The sequence below is a fragment of the Haemaphysalis longicornis genome, unplaced genomic scaffold, assembly GCF_048455015.1.
Source record: "Haemaphysalis longicornis isolate Haplotype H1 unplaced genomic scaffold, Haemaphysalis longicornis Haplotype H1 scaffold_5, whole genome shotgun sequence".
NCBI classification, from domain to species: domain Eukaryota; kingdom Metazoa; phylum Arthropoda; class Arachnida; order Ixodida; family Ixodidae; genus Haemaphysalis; species Haemaphysalis longicornis.
Genome location: NW_027526385.1, coordinates 16864340 through 16882609, shown reverse-complemented (window position 1 = coordinate 16882609; position 18270 = coordinate 16864340). Strand labels below are relative to the sequence as shown.

Here is an 18270-nt window from a genome sequence, read left to right as displayed (position 1 = left end):
CTGCCTGCAACGCAGCGCAAGGAGCGGCCACCGACATCCAAGCCTACAGAAAGGCCCAAAAAGCCCAATCCAAGAGTAACAGCCCCGAAAGACGACACATGAACACACACGAACACACACATTCCAGTCATTCTTAAATTTAAATAATGGGAACAGAAAATATTATCCAGTGGAACTGCAGAGGCCTCCTTAAAAATCTTGACGATGTGTATGAGATTCTGCATGCCAGTCAGCCAAGTATTATGTGTCTCCAGGAAACCCACCTCAACTCTAAACAAACAAATTTCTTAAATAGATACATGGCATTCAGAAAGGACAGGGTTGGCTGCACCCACTCTTCAGGAGGGGTGGCCATTATCGCCCGGAAATCATTAGCATGCCACCCTGTCACTTTAAACACTGTCCTCGAGGCTGTAGCGATCCGTACCATAATATTTAATAGGTTGATAACGGTATGCTCTATTTACATCTCTCCTGATTTTGCACTTCTGAGCTCTGATTTCGAGGCACTGGTTGACCAGCTGCCCGAACCATACATACTAACAGGCGACCTTAATGCGCACAACTCTCTTTGGGGCTCCACCAGAACGGATGCCCGAGGTCGCCTGATAGAGAAGTTCCTTACATCCTCCGGAGCATGCCTTTTCAACAAAAAACAGCCTACATACCATAACTTAGGACACAATACATACTCGCATCTTGACTTGGCTATTGGTTCCGCAGTTCTCTTTCCATGTCTTGATTGGGGTGTGGGCACAGACCCATATGGTAGTGACCATTTCCCCAATTCATTAACGTATATAGGTATAGGCCCGAGCAGTCCATCTTCCCATAAAAGGTTTAATGAATCACAAGCAAACTGGAGCACATTCACACAAACATCTCAACTACACCACACATCCATAAAACACCTACACGTGGAGGAAGCCGCCCAACTCGTCACGGCGCACATCCTCGACGCCGCCGAAAAGTCCATTCCCCAGGCCTCCAGTGGGTCCCGCTGCCCAAGGAGGCCCTGGTGGAACGAGGACTGCAGGCGGGCGCGAGAGGCCCAGAACAATGCGTGGGGAGTCCTTCGCCGGTACCCCACGTCAGACAACCTCATTTCTTTTAAACGGGCAAAAGCTTTTGGGAAGCGAATGCGTCGTGAGGCGAAAAGGGAGAGTTGGCGCGCCTTCCTCACTTCCATCAATTCATACACTCATACACACAAAGTCTGGACACGAATACGAAAACTAAAAGGACAACAGACACACAGCCTGCCCCTGGTTAGTACAACAGGGGACACACTGGAAGACCAGGCTAACACACTTGCACAACACTTCGAACACGTGTCCAGTTCAGCACACTACACAAACACTTTCATGAAACACAAAACATCTGTAGAAAAGAAGTCCCTGCGTGATAACAACAAGTCGCACACTTCTTACAATTCTTGTTTTTCAATTCATGAGCTGAAGGTTGCTCTGAGCACATGTAAGACGTCAGCTCCAGGTGCAGACAAAATCACATACACCATGATACAACACCTACACCCAGACACTCTTGAAACACTCTTACACCTATACAATAAAATATGGCTTTCGGGGCACATTCCTCGCTCTTGGAGGGAGGCCATAGTAGTGGCTGTCCTAAAGGAAGGGAAGGACCCTTCCTCTCCTGCCAGTTATCGCCCCATTGCCCTGACAAGCTGCCTGTGTAAGCTCTTCGAGAAGATGATAAACAGGAGACTTGTGTACTTCTTAGAGTACAATGGTCTTCTCGAGAGTTGCCAGGCAGGCTTCAGGGCGGGGCGATCTACCAACGATCAACTCGTTGCATTAGAGGCGTATATAAAAGATGCTTTCCTCCATAAGCAGTACTGTATGACAGTATTCTTTGATCTAGAAAAGGCGTATGATACTGCTTGGAGGTATGGTATCCTCATCGACCTAAAGTCCTTTGGCATAACGGGTAACATGATGAACACGCTTTCTAGTTACATGTCCGAAAGGACGTTTCGCGTGCGACTTGGAACTGCACTCTCTAGGGTGCATGTGCAGGAAAATGGAGTGCCACAAGGTGGAGTTTTAAGTTGCACCCTTTTTATTGTAAAAATGAATTCCCTCCGGAAGGCATTGCCACCGTCGATTTCCTGCTCCGTTTATGTAGACGACGTGCAATTATCCTTTAAGTCTTGTAATCTGTCTGTGTGCGAGCGCCAAGTCCAGCTTGGTGTTAACAAGCTAGCTGGTTGGGCAGACAGCAACGGTTTTAAATTTAATCCAGGGAAGTGCACTTGTGTCTTGTTTTCCAAGAGGCGTGGCATCCGGCCGGATCCAGACATTCATCTCAATGGTGTCTCGATTCCTGTCAAGAAAGAACACAAGTTTTTAGGTATAATCTTTGACGAAAAGCTCACGTTTATCCCACACATAAAACAACTAAAACATAAATGCTTAAAAACAATGAATACCCTGAAGTTTCTGTCGCACATTTCTTTTGGTGCTGACAAACAACTTCTTTTACGTGTTTTTACCAGCTTGATAGGCTCACGACTGGACTATGGTAGCGTTGTCTATGGGTCAGCCACTAAAACATCCCTCAGAATGCTGGACCCTGTGCTTCATCTAGGGCTCCGCTTGTCGTGTGGTGCCTTTCGGACTAGTCCAGTCGAAAGTCTGTATGTAGAGGGCAACAAATGGAGCCTAGAACGTCAGCGAGCCTACACAGACCTGCTTTATGCTTTTAAAATCTCATCAATGCCTCACCATCCTTTTACGTCAGTTTTTTATGATACATCAATATCTCAACTTCTTACTAATCGCCCATCAGTCTCTGCTCCCTTCGCTTTTAGAGTAAGAGAAGAAGCGTCACAACTTGATGTCATGTTCTCAGACACCATCAAAACCTCCGCTACTGAACTTCTAGTACCATGGCAGCTTCGCCCGATATCATGTGATGTATCTTTTACAAGTGTCGAGGAGAAAAACAGAGTGCCTAGAAGCGCGATCGTGCAACATTTCTTGTCCCTGCAGCACAAATACAAGTGTGTTGAATTTTACACAGATGCTTCTAAAAGTGCCACAACTGTTTCCTGTGCTGCGCATGGTGGTGGTACCTTTAATGTCTGTAGAACTATGAATAGAAATACAAGTATCTTTACGGCAGAGGCCTATGGCATACTTCTTGTAGTTAAACATATTGTTCTAAGTCGAATTCCCAAATCTGTAATTTATACTGATTCTTTAAGTGTTGTGAGTACATTATCCTCACAGAAGTCTAAAAACCATGTGGTCAATGCTCTCATTAGTACTATTATGTTTGTGCATGCGTTAAACCTTGAGGTGACCGTGTGCTGGGTGCCAGGGCACTCTGGAATTCCAGGTAATGAGACCGCAGACCGAATGGCGGCCGCTGCTGCCCTTACAACTACAGTTGACATAACAACAATACCCTACACCGACCTCAAATCACACATCAGACAACACCTTCGCACAACATGGCAAGCGCACTGGAATCAACAGACTGACAACAAACTACACATTATAAAGCCACTCTTGGGAGCATACACCACTGATACTCACAACAGACACAACGAAGTTACCCTGGCTCGATTACGGATAGGCCACACGCATGCAACACATTCCCACCTGCTCACGGGATCTCCAAGACCCCTGTGTAGCAGGTGCGGGGAGGGCCTATCCCTAGTCCACATACTAATAACATGCAAGGCACTTCACACAACACGACACAAACACTTCAGAGAACTCTACAGACAACATATCCCACTACACCCATCGCTGTTTCTAGGTGACGATGCCAGTGTTTCTATGAAACGTGTGTTTGATTATTTGTCAGATGTTAAGTTTTTAAACCTTATCTCATATCACGCATAATCAAATCTGGCCCTATACACCAGCCATCACCATTACCTTTAATTGATTTTACAATGTCCGATTTACATGTTTTTATACCTACCTTTTTATGTTAATCACTTCGCTTCATTATATAACTTCTTTTCTGGCGCTCTTTGCCCTCGCTGGCCTTGCGCCATGAAACACCAACCATCATCAATTGCACATAAGTGGGCACGTGGTCACTTTCGGATGAGTCGACCTCAGCGGACCACGCAGCTTTGGTCAAAAGGCGTCTAGATATGAGTGCGAGGTCTAGGCAGCTGATGTAAGTTTCACGCTGCAAAAATGTCGGCGAATCATCATTTAAAATGTCTAAATCATGATTGTGGATAAAGTTGGCAAGACGTCGCCCTCAGGTGGTGCTCACGATGCTTCCCCAGATCTTAAGGTGCGCATTGAAGTCCCCTACAATGATGTCAGGTCCAGGGCAGCCACCAATAATCATGTCCAAGTGGTTATCATCGAATCGTGCACGGGGTGACACATATCCAGCTATCACTGAAAATGTGTTGGTTTTATATTGCACCATGACAGCAACATATTCATTGCAATTGTGGGCCGGAACTTGGTGGCTGTGGTGGCATTGGTGGCTAGACCTCGGGATTCGCGTCGCAGCAACCAGACAGGCGCTTCATGACGGGCACATCTCGAACAGACGAGTTAACGATAAGAACGTACAGTAACAAATAAAACGCTATCATAGCCTCTATGCTAATGACACAAAGTTTTAAAAAATCCAGAAAACTACCGAGTCTAAGTTCAGTTGAAAAATAAACTCCTGATAAAAATGTCTCAAGTGCTGTGGCGCACTTGATGCTGAGCCGATCCAATGTTCTTCATGCGTCGGCTGTTGTAAGCTCATCACGACAACACCACCTCGTCCAGTCTATGCCGGCGATTCTAATCAACGGCCGTCGAGAAGGCAGTACACATGCTAGTGCTGCAGCCTGGCTCGGGAACACCACGTCGCTCCGTCGATGGCGGCGTTTGGACGCTCGGCACTGGGAATACCACGTCGCCCAGTCGGTGCAGGTGATTTAATGTGGGAACAAGCACTTTTCTTTTATTTACCATAAATTTGTGCACACCTGCTGAGCTAAAAGCTGCAATAGCAGCTTGACGAGGCCCAGCAAATACATGCATGGTCGTCGGCACCCACCATATTTTCTAAACACTTCCGAAGCCTTTGCCCGTGACACATTAACTGAACAAGTTCAGCCCCATGCGGTAGCCTCGAACCAAAGTATAACAAAACCATTATTATCATCATCTCCACTGATTACCTTCAGCCCCCCCCCCCCCCGCAACATGAAAAAAAATTCCGAAGCCTTTGCGCCGTGACACATTAACTGAACACGTTTAGATCCACCCTGTAGCCTCTAACTTGGGGAGGGCCTATCCGTAATTCACATTCTAATTACATGCATAGCACTCCACACAACAAGACGCAAACACTTCTCTTTATTGTACAGACCAGACATTTCTCTACACCCAGCATTGTTTTTAGCGGCTGATCCCATGATTCCACTACAACGCACTTTTACGGTTCTTAGTAAAATCAAATTTTTACACCTCGTTTCCTATCACGCATTGTTTTGAGACCTAATTTCATAGCACGCACAATCACCACCTGGCCTTCTGCACCAGCCATCATCATTGTCTTTTAACTGATTTTACTTATGTGTTTTGTTGAGTGATTTTAGTTTGTCTTCACCCGTCATACATAACCACTGTTTGGTGCTATCTGCCCTAGTTGGCCCTGCGCCATAAACATCCAACCATCATCATCATCATCGACCAAACATCATCATCATCATCGACCACATTGCCCATTGGAAGTCCCAAAGGAATCAAGCGCGGCTTATGCAGACGGCTGCGGGGGACTGAACACTCCGTGTACGCCATCAGATCAGCTGAATCGTCCGCCGGTCTAATTTGTGAGCGGGGGCTTACATTTCCAGAAATAAAGCTCTGTTGAACCTCTACAACTTCTATTGGTGTTCTGGTTCTCTGTCAAGCCACTGGAAAATAAGTCGTTTAGTGGCTGTCCGGAATCCTGGCAAGCCTTCACGAGACATTTCCTCCTATACAGGCCACTGGCATTGACTAGCTGTGTAAGCAAAGTGATGGTACGCGTGGGACCATAACTCGTCTGGCATGGTTTCTGGAAGAAGCGTGGCTTGTACCCAGACGTCATGACAGGTTTTCGCAAAGCACGTTCATCAATAGACAGCGTTAGTGACTTTGTCACTACCACCGAGAATGAGAAACACCGCCGTTGCCTGACATCTTCCGTGTTCCTAGACATTAATTGTGCATTTGGTAATGTCTCCCATGATGACATTCTGGATGCGCTTGAGTCCATTGGTATTGGAGGACGGTTGCATCCGTGGATAGCGAGGAATCTCCGCGGACGGATAGTTTTGATGTTCACACTTAAAGAGACATCCCACCACCCCGTCACTCACGGCGTGCCACAAGGAGGAGTCCTCAGCCCTACGCTATTTACCCTGGCTCACTTAGGTATCACTAAGGTGCTTCCCAAAAGAGTGTCAATATCTGCCTATGCGGATGATATATGAATTTGGAAATCAGGTGTAACGCGACTTCAGCAGCGAGCACGACTTCAGAAGGCAGCATATGCCACTTTGACGTACCAGACTCGTCTGAGACAACCCCAAAGCGCCGCAATTCTGTGCAGCTAAAACAAGCATACTGCGCGCAGTACCAAGAGAAGTACCCATCGGTATTTCTATGTTTCCGTGTGCTTTCGTAACTTTCACGGTTTACCTCACCTTTCCTACTGATATAAAAAGGATGTGCCCTAAATTTAAGCGCAAACAGCTCGTTCGCCAAACTTATAAGCCCTGCCTTATCGGTGCATTTTTTTTTGCCGCCTCAGACTATTGCAGAGCATCCACATATGACATCATAGGTTCTGTTGCGGTGAATGAGCTAATGTGTCGCATAGAAATTCCCTTTCTTTTCCTATTTATATAGCTTATTTAGGCTACATTCGCGTTAGGAGTGGCGTCAGTATGATTCTAACGAGGCAGTCTTTCGAATGAACCAAACTTGTGTTTTGTGCGCATGGCTTTTTAAGTGCTCCATTGCGCCAAAAACCGGTGTTCTTGCCGGCACACTCAAACGGCTCTTGCTAAGAGTAAAAAACATTTTAATCCATATGGAAATTGAACCCTGGTTTGCTGAGTGAAATCCTAGTGCGTTAGCCTCACCTACCGCAGCACTTCGACAGCGCCAGCTAGTGTAATGCGTGCGTCATTGAAGCCATATCGCGTGGCAGGTGAACGCGACGGCGCGTGAGCAGAACAGGTGCACCTACGGAGAACCCTGATTCCGGGGAAGCTGTAGCGTGACATGTCGCCAGCCAATAGTCGAAGAAACGAAAGCGAGTAAAGAGACGCGAACACGGTTTAGCAGTACCTTGATAAATGTTGTCAGGGGAAGCCGTAAAGCTTTCAGCTTCAAAGCACTAATCTGACTTCAGTGTCCCGAGGAATTTCACAGCGGGGTTAATCGCCTAAGTGTGAATGCACCTCAAATTTAATCAGTCGCACCAACTGCAAGCCGTCGGCATGGCGAGGTTCCGCTTTCAAGCCAGTGTAGGCCCTGCACTTCGCTGCGATGCGGAACTTTATTAAACGTGGTGGTAGGCTGCACTCCGCACCTGAGCTAACCTAAAAGAACTAAACCACCCTTATTTACCACCTATTTACTAAAAGAGTGCGTAGAAAGGATCTAAAGGCACATTATTTTAATGAAAAAAATCCCACCAATAAAAAAATTACAGGCAGACTTGCTTACGATCGAACCCAGGATGTGAGTGTATGAAGCCGCGAGGCTACCCGCACTTCAACAGTGCGTATTCCCCATGCAATAAAGAAAAAAGAAGGATGAACATCAATGGCGTTATAGCTGCTAGTCGAGAAGATTTCGGCAGCTTCTACAGCTAACACACGGCGCATCAGAAACAAGAAGAACTGCACATCACCATAGAAGGCAGACCAATTCCCCAACGCTCTCACATCAGGGTTCTGGGTCTCACAATCCACAGTAATGCCAAAGCAACTATGACCATTCGGAAGTTGCTAGATCAAGGGACACAGGTGATACATATGCTACGCCGCATAGCCAGTCGGCACAGGGGAATGCGAGAGGCCGACCTTGTGCGACTCAGCGCAGCGCTCATCGACTCCCGTATATTGTGTCACCTCCCATATCAAAATCCCACGAAGACGGAGCTCGAACGCATAAATGTAGTTCGAAGGAAGGCCTTAAAACAAGCACTAGGAGTGCCGCAATATACATCGACGCAAGCGCTCCAGGCCACCGGAGTCACCAACACACTGGAGGAGCTCCAAAGTGCGCAGCGCCTAGGACAGTTCCACCGACTCCATAGCACCGACCAAGGCAGGGCCATCCTGCAGGATCTTGGCTACTCTGCGGACCCACCATCATCCGCATCGCAGGAAATAAGATGCCTCTCCCTTGAACACCGAGCACGCATCACCATCGCTCCCCTGCCAAAGAACATGGACCCCGACCGGCATGCTGAACGGCGCCACATCAGGACCAACGTCCTCTCGAAAACGCTGCAGCGCCTCGGCCCCGGCAAGCACGTCTACTACGTTGACGCACATCCTGGGGAAGATGAGGGAGGCATCACGGCTGTCGTCGGACCCCTCAACTACGAACTAGTCACGCTTGAACCAGATGTACATGATATAGACTACCTAGAAACTCGATCTATTGCACGAGCCATATACGCCGCTACCACCCATATAGTTCGTCCGCAAACACCCATCATCATCGTCACCGATTCGCAAGCCGCCTGCAGACAGTTGATCAGAAATGATCTGCACCACCGCACAGCCCGCCTCATCAAAGACGCGCTCGACTACAAGCCGTACACGTTCCACATTATTTGGACTCCTGGGCACGAGGGTTTTACAGGAAATGAGCGGGCACATGCGCTCGCCCGAGCAACTATTTACCGGGCACCTGACCAGCTCTCATCAACTTTAAGCGGTACACAGCCGTCCTTAAGTGATGCACAGCCGTCTTTTAGCCCGCGCGAATACCTCGAGTCTTTTCGCGCGCAGCGCAAGGTACATCCCTCCCCCCATCGTACACTCACAAGGCGGCAGTCCGTCCTCCTCCGACAGATTCAGACAAGCACATTACCCACTGAACATCTCACACATCGCTTTCGAAATTTACCCGGCACCCCTACTTGCTCGTTCTGCGGAGGTTACCCAAACATATTCCACACAATATGGGCCTGTGATCGACATCCAAAGTAGACCCCCATCCCGAATCCAACTCTCGCATCCTGGGAGGCAAGTCTGGCTGACCCTAGCGCTGTGACACAGCTCCTGCTGACGTCCAGAGCGGAAGAAACCATGACCACGGCTTCCCAAGACGGCGCCCTGGACTAAGGGTGCTCAGGAAAATAAAGTTTACTTCCTTCCTTCCTTATACAGCTAACCACTAGACACTGCTGGGTGTAGAAGGGAGTGCCGGCGGCGTATATGCGTTTTCTAGTCACAACAGCACGCCGTCATCTGAGCTTGCTAAGGGAGTTATAAAGAACCATGCACTGGGTTTGTTTATTGATAATGTGTTTTTGTCGACCGGCCGCGCCAGCCTGTGCTATATGTGTTATCCATGGACGAAGTTAAGCGCGTGTTCCATTTTTCTTTTTTTTGGCGTACGTGTTATCTCCTTCGATGAGGGGAGTTTTTTCAAATAACGTCACCAGCCTTAAATATTCTTCTTTGATTTACAGCGTTCTGGATGTAATTCGACGGTGCGAGAAACACTGGCGCCGAGAGATAAATGCCCGCAGAACAGACGCCGCAGTACTCGATTCGCCGACACTTGTTTGCGCACGTCACTTTGTTGACTGCTGCTTCGCCGCCCGTGTATTCTTGTGTTGTTAAGGGAGCAGAAGTTCGCTCCAATAAACTTGTTTTTTCCTTCAAGACAACTGCGTCGTCTCTGGCTTCGTGACAATATCACAGCAGACACGTACATAAAGCACACAAAACCACCCGCATTGAAATAACAGCCGAAAGTGACCTAGAATATCAAACAGAAAAAGCCGAAATCGACCAGGAAGAGGCCAAACCACAAAAACGCAGGAAAACCAGGAGCTGAAACCGACCTAAGGGTAATAAAACTACCATAAATTCCGTTTTTAATGCATTACAATGTCACAAATAGATTATAGATTATAAGGATACCGCATGTCATTAATTTGGGGTTGGCCAACGCTTTGTAAGAAATCTAGGCGAATACTCTGAATCCTGTTTGTGTAGTCTGAAGCCGATAAAATTGTTTAACCTCCGACCCCGAACTGCAGATCAAGGTCGTCCAACTGGCCGCCCAAGGGCTGCCCGCCATCTGGTGGGGAGGAATTCAGGAAGACTCCCACTTCTCCTTCCTCCTTTCACCCAGTTTTGGGCAAAATAAAGTCAGTGTCATCAACATCATCACCTACAGAGTGGCACATACCCACTGTGGAGTATTGAACCACACGCTTCATCAGGAGGGATGTGGGCTGTTTTCGCTCGAAATTCCGCAAGGTTGGTGCAGCCTTACCACCTGTCAATTCTAAATCAGGAATTTACATCATGGAAACAGCTTTCATGCATTACTTTTGGATGGGGTACTTTTGCACCCATTTTGTCCGTTTCAGTGGAGAGCTTAGTAGATCAACGGGTTTAATTGAACGCAAAACGTCTGTGCTACACATCCGCCCTAATCCCAGTTGCCAGAAACAAAGCAGTTCTATTACCCTCTTTCTCTCCTTGGAAAAGCGGAGACACGCCTACGCCTCTGCGCTGACGTGACCGGCCCTTTCGACCATCCACAAATATCTACGCCCGCTTTTTCCGGGCCTCACTATCGTCATCGGCACGAGCAGCGACGAACAGGTCGCGAGACCGAGAAAGAAGAAGAGGGGGGCAGTTGGGATCCCGCTGGTGGTTCGAGGTGCCGCCATGTCGTTCCTGGACGCCGAATCCATGCAGGACTTCGTGTCCTTTCTCCTCTTTGTGTTCTGCGCCCTGCTGGTGGCCCTGCTGGTGTGGGTGCTGCTGCGGCGCCGCCGGCACGCCTACCGAGCTCAGCGGGATGCCGAGGGCACGACGACGGGCGAGCCGAGCATGGCGAAACGCCCCAGCATCGACGTGCCGGCCGGTCGCGTAGGTATGCCGAGCGGAGCACGGATCACTCCGGATGCGAACGGCCCTGCCGGTACAAGCGATGGCCCGAGACTCGTCAGTGGGTCGGACTCAGCCCGAACCGCAGGAGTGAGTACAAGCCCAGCAAGGGCGTAGCCAGGGTGGGTGTTTAGGTCTCAGAACTAGGAACACCGCCAGAAATTTAATTAAAGCCTAAAATTGACTACAGTATTGTTTGGGGTAGGCTCTTTTTATTCTTTTGTTTGGTCGTGTAAACCCTTTTCCTCCCACATAAAGAATATTTCCGGGTTCAACATTGAAGCCTGGAGTATATGTCGCAAACTGCATGGATACAGCCCCACGGATGTAATATTATTCGAAAGTTGTAGGGGACATCCATGTTTGGGTCTTAAAATGTAAGACACGATAGCGTTACCTCGTGGTCAAGGGAGAGCTTGGAACGCAGCTTCGGCATTCGCCATTCATGCTATCCGTGCGCTGTAAGTTAACCTAAAGAAAGTAGTAACAGCAGCCTGATGAGGGAGAAGGAGCTTCACTGCACAGAAGCTCAGTTGACGAAACCACGTGTGCTTTCTGTCTTCTGCGGAGCAGTATTATTGTCGGCAAGCCTACCGACCTGCCTTGTCCTTTCCACAATCGGTTTTAAGCAACAACGGCTGATTACAGCTTCTTGCTCAAGCTCTCTTTTGGGTGGGGAGACGTACTTACGGGTTGACGGGGACATTGCCTTCCGTGGTCGCTTCATGAGCACGTCTGATAACAGACAGTTAGTGTGAGAGACAGCTGGGCGAGTTGGAAGGGGTTCATATTCAAAAGTTTAACTGCGCGAAAGACGGATACAAGAAAGGACACAGACGAGCGCAGTTGTCTGCGCTCGCCTGTGTCCTTTCTTGTATCCGTCTTTCGCGCAGTAAAACTTTTGAATACTGACAGTTAGTCTTTAGGGAAGGTCGCCAATTGAGCCTAGTAACGGTATCGCGTGAACACTGGCTCATGGCGCATGCAGCAATGGTGGAAGAACGAACTGACTGCGCAGACGCGTCGCTTTATGAACCGCGCACCATTTGTCATAGCATCCGCCGTAACATCGTTGCCCTCCTTCCCACCCTCCAGTTAATATATGTATCTGGCTGCCTCAGTCGTAGTTTGCGGTTGGGAGTGGTGACGTATTTCCGTGGACACTTAGTGAGCACGGCTGATAGCGGACGGCTAGCGGCACGGCGAAATCGAGAAATGAGCCTAATAACGCTGTCGCGTTAAAATCCACCCGCCCCAACTGAGCATGCCTAACTCACCGTGAGGAAAGAAACAGTGTGCGTTGGGGCTTCGGAAGAATATTTTCGTCCCCTGCTAAGCAGGTGAAACCGCAGAGCCCCAACGCATACTGCCTCCTTTACGGCGAGTTAGACGTACCCAGTAGACGGATTGCTGGCAACCATTTAGAGCATGCGCTTAGCGGCTAGCGTCAGCTACGCTAGGGTTGGCGGGCACCGGTACCCGATTGCGCATGCTAACGCGTGCTGGGCAAGAAGGACCAGCCCTTACCGGAACTTACCGTATAAACCGGAATATAGGTCGAGTTTTTTCCAAAAAAATCCGCACAAAAGTCACCCCTCGTCTTATATAGCGGTCATTGGAAGAATGTAAATTGTGATCTGGCAACAATCTGCAAGCGTAGTCTGTCACCATTGCCCTTTGTGTCGGACTGCTCTCTCGCACTGTAAGGCCTTTATTTGCTTTTCGCTTTTCTCTAGTTTTTCGTCTTTTACTCGTCTATTGTGTGTGCGTGTGTGCGTACATTTCTGTACGTGTCTGTTCCGAAATGAGTTGCGGCAGTCGACGCCAGTTCACCGCGGCTGAAGGCGATTGAGTCGCCGAGCAGAATGCGAATATGGCAGCGCAACGCCAGTTTGGCGTTTCGGAAAGAAGCGGCGGTACTGGCGGAGCCAGAAAGCTAAGCTGTGCGCGTGCAACCCCCGGAACAGATCATTCCGTGGACATCAAGCGGTGCACCCCGAGTTGGAGAACAAAGTGGCGGACTTCGTCCGGGAACTTCGCTCACGATCGCGCCCGGTTACAGCGGAGGCCATCCGTGGACCAGCTCCGCGAACTGGACAATGAGTGGATAGCCGGCGACAACGAAAAGACCCATACAAGCCGGCTGCGAAGACCATCCCTCGTGACCGTGTCAAGCTGGGTGTCCTTCTCTTGGCAGTCGCTACCCGAAAACATGGTTGCACGAGCGTTTAGGAAGTGCTCCATCAGCAACGCGCCTGACGGCACAGAAGATGACAGTGAGAAGCAGTCGTCCTCGAACGACTCTGAGAGCTCGGACGAGTGACTTCGGCAGGCATAGTGAGTGGCAGGGACTGACAGGCGTCGAAAATAAATATAGACGTGTGTGCGTTCTGTGCCGAATTATTTTTTTGTCAACTTTTCCCACCTCAAGGTAGGGGGTCGACCTATATTCCCACTCGACCTATAATCCCGTTTATACGGTATGCTCGGGTTCGGCAAGGCAGGCCGCTCGTCCCGCGCAACGAATGCGCACCTGCCCAATTGGGTGTCGGTACCCGCCAACCGTAGCGTAGCGTACGCTCGCCCCTATGATAAATCTTTCTAACATGTAACCATCGACAGTGTTGCATGCAGCTGTATGAGTAGCAAGCGTAATAACCCCGGCCGCGGCGGCCGCTTTGCTGATGGAGGCGAAAAGCAAAAACGCCCGTGTGTACGAGATTTCGGCGCACGATAAAGATCCCCAGGTGGTCAAAATTAATCCGGAGCCCTCCACTACGGCGCGCCTCATCGCCTGCGTTGCGTCGGCGCGTTAAACCCCACAACCAATCAATCAATTAATAAATCTTATTGCTTAAGCAATTTTCCTGCGCAATATTGTCGAATTTAAGGTAATGATGTTACCCGGTCAAGAACACCGTTTGGGGTCAAGAAAGATATGGCTGTGAAGGCACAGCAATGACCAAAAGAAAGGCGCAGGACCAACCACGTAAAACCCAGCAGTGCACCCGGCAAGAATTCAGCAGCTGCCCCTTGGAAAACCAGGAGAAGCACAAAAGGAAAATTCGCTTTCAAAATCATTTTGTAGAAGGGGAGCTGTGAGCCGTCTGAACGCACATGCGAGCTCTGGTCCATTTATTTATCTCCTCTAAAACATGAACATTTTTTCCTATCCTGGTTGTGATGTCCTGTAGCCCGCAATTATTTGGGCGGACAGACACAAATGCGTTCTTAATGCTTCCGCGGCTGGTCCCGAGACTCCCATATGCAGGGCTATATCTGGACTCTCAACGGTTGATTAACGGCATCGCATCACCATGCCAGAAACCATTTCTCTGTAGGCCGATGCCGCGAGGACCGCCGCTGCCATCTCGGTCCCCAGTGGTGAGGCCACGTCCAAGGGCGCAGCGGAGTCCTTCGCTTCGAAGGAACTGTCCTCGGAACGTATGACCAGTGGCTTAAGGTAGGAATTGAAAGCAAAAACTTAGAACAATTGCTACAGGGTCATCGTTTATGGCAGTACATTTGTTTGGAAAGCGTACAGCCTCCTGGATATGGTGTTTCCAGTACCCCTTAAGTAGTGTCTCGCGAAAATCATTTGCGTTGAAAATTATCCGTCTCTTACATTCTCACCCCCATTGAAATAAAATAATTTAGACGTTTAACATATGGAAATAATTGTTCCATAGAAGAGGAATAAATAATTAAGGTAAGAAAGGTGACTATTCGTTTTCCCGAAATTTTGACACGTTGTGAACCTCTGATATTCGGTCTCCTTAGGTCTGTTCTGTAGGTTGTGAATTTAGTGGCGAATTTCGCTGCTGCGGCGCGGTTCGTGAAGTAAAAAGATATATTGTCTTTGCTCGGCAACATTTAAATTCTTCGCAGTGGAAATCGGGCCGTCACAAACATTTGGATATTTGCCACAGCAAATAAACAATATTTTTTTTTCCCATGCGCGGCGCCGCAGAAGTGAATTCTTTGGGAAATTCACACCAGTAGAACGGGCTTTAGATCTCAAATACAAGTTTTCTGTTAATTCGGGCGCAACTCCAACACAATTATCCCACATCAAACTCGCATCAATAACTTACCAGGACAATTGCCGTTGCAGCTCCATGGACAATCAGGAAAAAGGCGGCGTAGCCAGCGCGCATGCGTCGAAGTCCAAAAAGCGCAAGGACGGCGGTCGCCGAAGCAGTGGCGGCGGCGGCTCGAAGTCATCCTCGAGGCGGGCTTCCGTGCAGCGCTCGCAGGCTTCGTCGCTAGACAAAGCCGGCAAGAGCTCCTCGTCGGAGCGACCGGCCGTCCCAGCCCTGCTCATCCGCCGGCCGTCCACCGACTCCAAGAGCTCGCTGAGATCGACCCGCTCGACGCGCTACGTCGGCGACAAACCCAAGGTGCGCGCTCACTGGGGTTACGGCGTCGCCGTTTGCCCTTCACTTGTTGCCTCTAATGGCTGGTGATAACTATAGCTCTCGGAGTGGCTCCAAGCAGGAGCGGTAACAGTGAGAGCTTTCACCGCCAGGGTTGCAGGGTCTCTTTTGCCTCAACACTTAAGTTCACAAGAGGGCATATACATCCTTAATCTTCATCCAGATCAGTTATTTGTTAGACGATTACCTCCACGTTTCTTGTTTCGCGTCACATCCATCAGCCAGTCGGGAGGAGCCCGAAGCAGGGGCTTTTTTAAAGAAGACAACCCGTATTCTTCTCCATGAGATGCAGAAGACGCGCCTCGGGGTGTCTCCTCCTGTCTCTTGCAGCCTCACAGCTGGTGGAGACGCGCGTGTGACGCTGTGTAGACGTGTAAGGGAATGTTAAGCCTAAAACCCCGTTTAAAATCACAACAGGAATACGCAACGACAACAAACTTTGTTGTGACAAAGGAAGTCCTGCTGTTACGACAAAGCCGTCTGTTGTTTCGGTGCACATTCCTGTCGTAACGAAAAAGTCGATTTTCTCAATGTCCAACGTTCCTGTAGTCCCAAACGAACTGCCATTTACGCTACTCCCCAGAATGGACAATAACATTCAGACCAAGCGAAACGACAAAGTCAATTTTCTCAATGTCAAACGTTCTCCTAATTTCAATGGAGCTGCCATTTAAGCTACTCTTCACAATGGACATTAACATACAAGCCATGCGCAACTACTGATGGAACATCGGAATCACGAAAAGACAGGAATTCGACACTACGGAACCTCAAAATCAGGACAGGAATACGACACTCCAGATAAGGTCAGAATCACGACACAACAACAATACAAGACGACACAGTCTCAAACAGGCCCGAAAGTGGAGGACCTATTGCGAGCGGCGTGATTGCGGCAGAAACTTTGCAGGCTTTAACGAAGAGGGCGATTGTCCTTTCAGGTTCCGCCAGCGCTCGACATTTTCTCGAGAGAGCACTCATCGATGGCCGAGTCGCCGCCTCCGGTTTCGTCCCCACCGCCGGACGCCGCCCCCAAACCAGCGCAAGGCCCGGAGGATGTGCCTTCGCCAGCTGCCGGCCAATCAGCGGCTGCGCCATAGGCAGCTGAATGGCGGCAAAATTTTGTCGCTGTTTTTTTTTTTTATTTGTCGTCATAGAGCTTAAAACAGAACGCATTTTTATGTCCATAGCTTCGAGTTCCTTTTGCACCTGCGGTCGCTTTTTGAGCCTGTTTGCTTCCTTCACCTGGTTTATTAAGCGTGCGAGAAGCGAGTTCCCTCACCAGGTTTATTAAGCTTGCGAGAAGCGAGTGCAACGTCTAAAACATTTCGCGCATTTTTTTTTTTCAGACTTTGATGGGCTCAGCCACAAAAGAAAAAGATTACGATTCTTAGTGTAGCCTACAATCTGCACGAATTACAGAACGAATATCGGTGTTTGAATTACGCGTGCCATCTGCTAATATTTTGTAGTATTCGGTTTTATGTCTCCCTTCTTGGCTAGCAATTTTTAGAGACCTAGGGACCGAGAGTCGCCGGTCATGGTTGCCGTGAGTCGTAGGCTCTTTTCCGGGGCCTGATTGCGCGTATTGGGTAGGGGTGTCATTTAGTTGGCATAGCGAATAGGATCGGGAAAAGGAGCGAGATACGGAAATTGCGGTAGCCTCTGAACGCCACCGCCGACACCAGCGTACATATTCTGTGCTTTGTTGATCGTCCTCTTCTGGGCCAATCCCCCTTCATTGGGGGATTGGCATTGCTTCCTAGCACCGCCTTCACAGCCATTTGCATCAGCTGCGCAGTGCAACTCCTCACTGTCCTTCCCGAGAAAATGGAGGACTTGGAACACTGTGGAAAAAATGCGTTGGACACTATGACGCTTCCTGTGCTTTTCTGTCATAATTCAGGCGCTGTCTTGCCTCTTAACGCACAAAGACATTCGTATGAGAACATCTTGCGATTATTTGTTTTACGTTCAAGTCTCTCTAACCTGGCTATTTGCACTTCCAGTGAGAGGGAGCTGCTTTACCCTGTTTTTGGCGCGCTTTAGGCACTGGTCGTAGCTCTTTCGCTTTCCTTCGACACCTGTGACAGAACCTGGCTGCATGAACTGCACACGGTGCACACTTTCGAATACCAGGCCGCACTCAAAACTCTACTCTCTATAACAATTCCTGCAGCCGGTAGAAGAAAATGCCCGAGTACTCGTTTTAATTTTATGGCGTACTTTCTTTTAATAAGAATATGATTCGCTCCTTGATATGCTCATTTGAAATTACTTATCCGAGGAAAGGAACACCTATGTAACAGTTACAGCTACTGGCATTCGGGACCCCGCCTGCATCCCTGAATGTTTCAGGGTGAGCAAGAGTTTGATAAACGTTACCCTGCTAAAATCGTTGACATTTCGATGCTTGAAAAATAGCGCATGTTTTACGACGAATACCGAATGTCCTAGAACGAAAAATTTCGCTTCGTTTAAGCATGTCGGGAATTAATTGAAATCCTGAATATAACTGATTATAGATAGCAATGTTCGTGTTAGAATCGGATTTATTTTTCGTTTCCATGGTACCACAGTCTTCTGAAACGTATACTGCGATAAAATAAGCTCTAGATACATTTGGTATAGAGTCTCAGTGTGTCCGTTTTTTTCCTGTCAAAGTGTTTTTTGTGTCACCCTTTCTGG

At 48.7% G+C, this 18270-nt stretch overlaps 1 protein-coding gene across 1 annotated transcript; it reads left to right on the top strand.

Annotated features, from left to right (window-relative positions):
* Positions 1 to 10800: 10800 nt before the first annotated feature.
* On the top strand, positions 10801 to 17324 carry LOC144139072 (uncharacterized). Its single transcript, XM_077671557.1, has 4 exons — positions 10801 to 11236; positions 14488 to 14609; positions 15261 to 15546; positions 16524 to 17324. Exons 1-4 carry the CDS (start codon positions 10925 to 10927, stop codon positions 16680 to 16682), a joined length of 879 nt encoding a protein of 292 aa, XP_077527683.1. The 5' UTR covers positions 10801 to 10924; the 3' UTR covers positions 16683 to 17324.
* The last annotated feature ends 946 nt before the right edge of the window (positions 17325 to 18270 follow it).

Coding starts and splice junctions, on each gene's coding strand:
- LOC144139072 (XM_077671557.1), top strand. CDS start 10,925: ATGTCGTTCCTGGACGCCGAATCCATGCAGGACTTCGTGTCCTTTCTC. Junction 11,237..14,487: donor ACTCAGCCCGAACCGCAGGA/GTGAGTACAAGC, acceptor ATTTCTCTGTAG/GCCGATGCCGCGAGGACCGC. Junction 15,547..16,523: donor ACGTCGGCGACAAACCCAAG/GTGCGCGCTCAC, acceptor TTGTCCTTTCAG/GTTCCGCCAGCGCTCGACAT.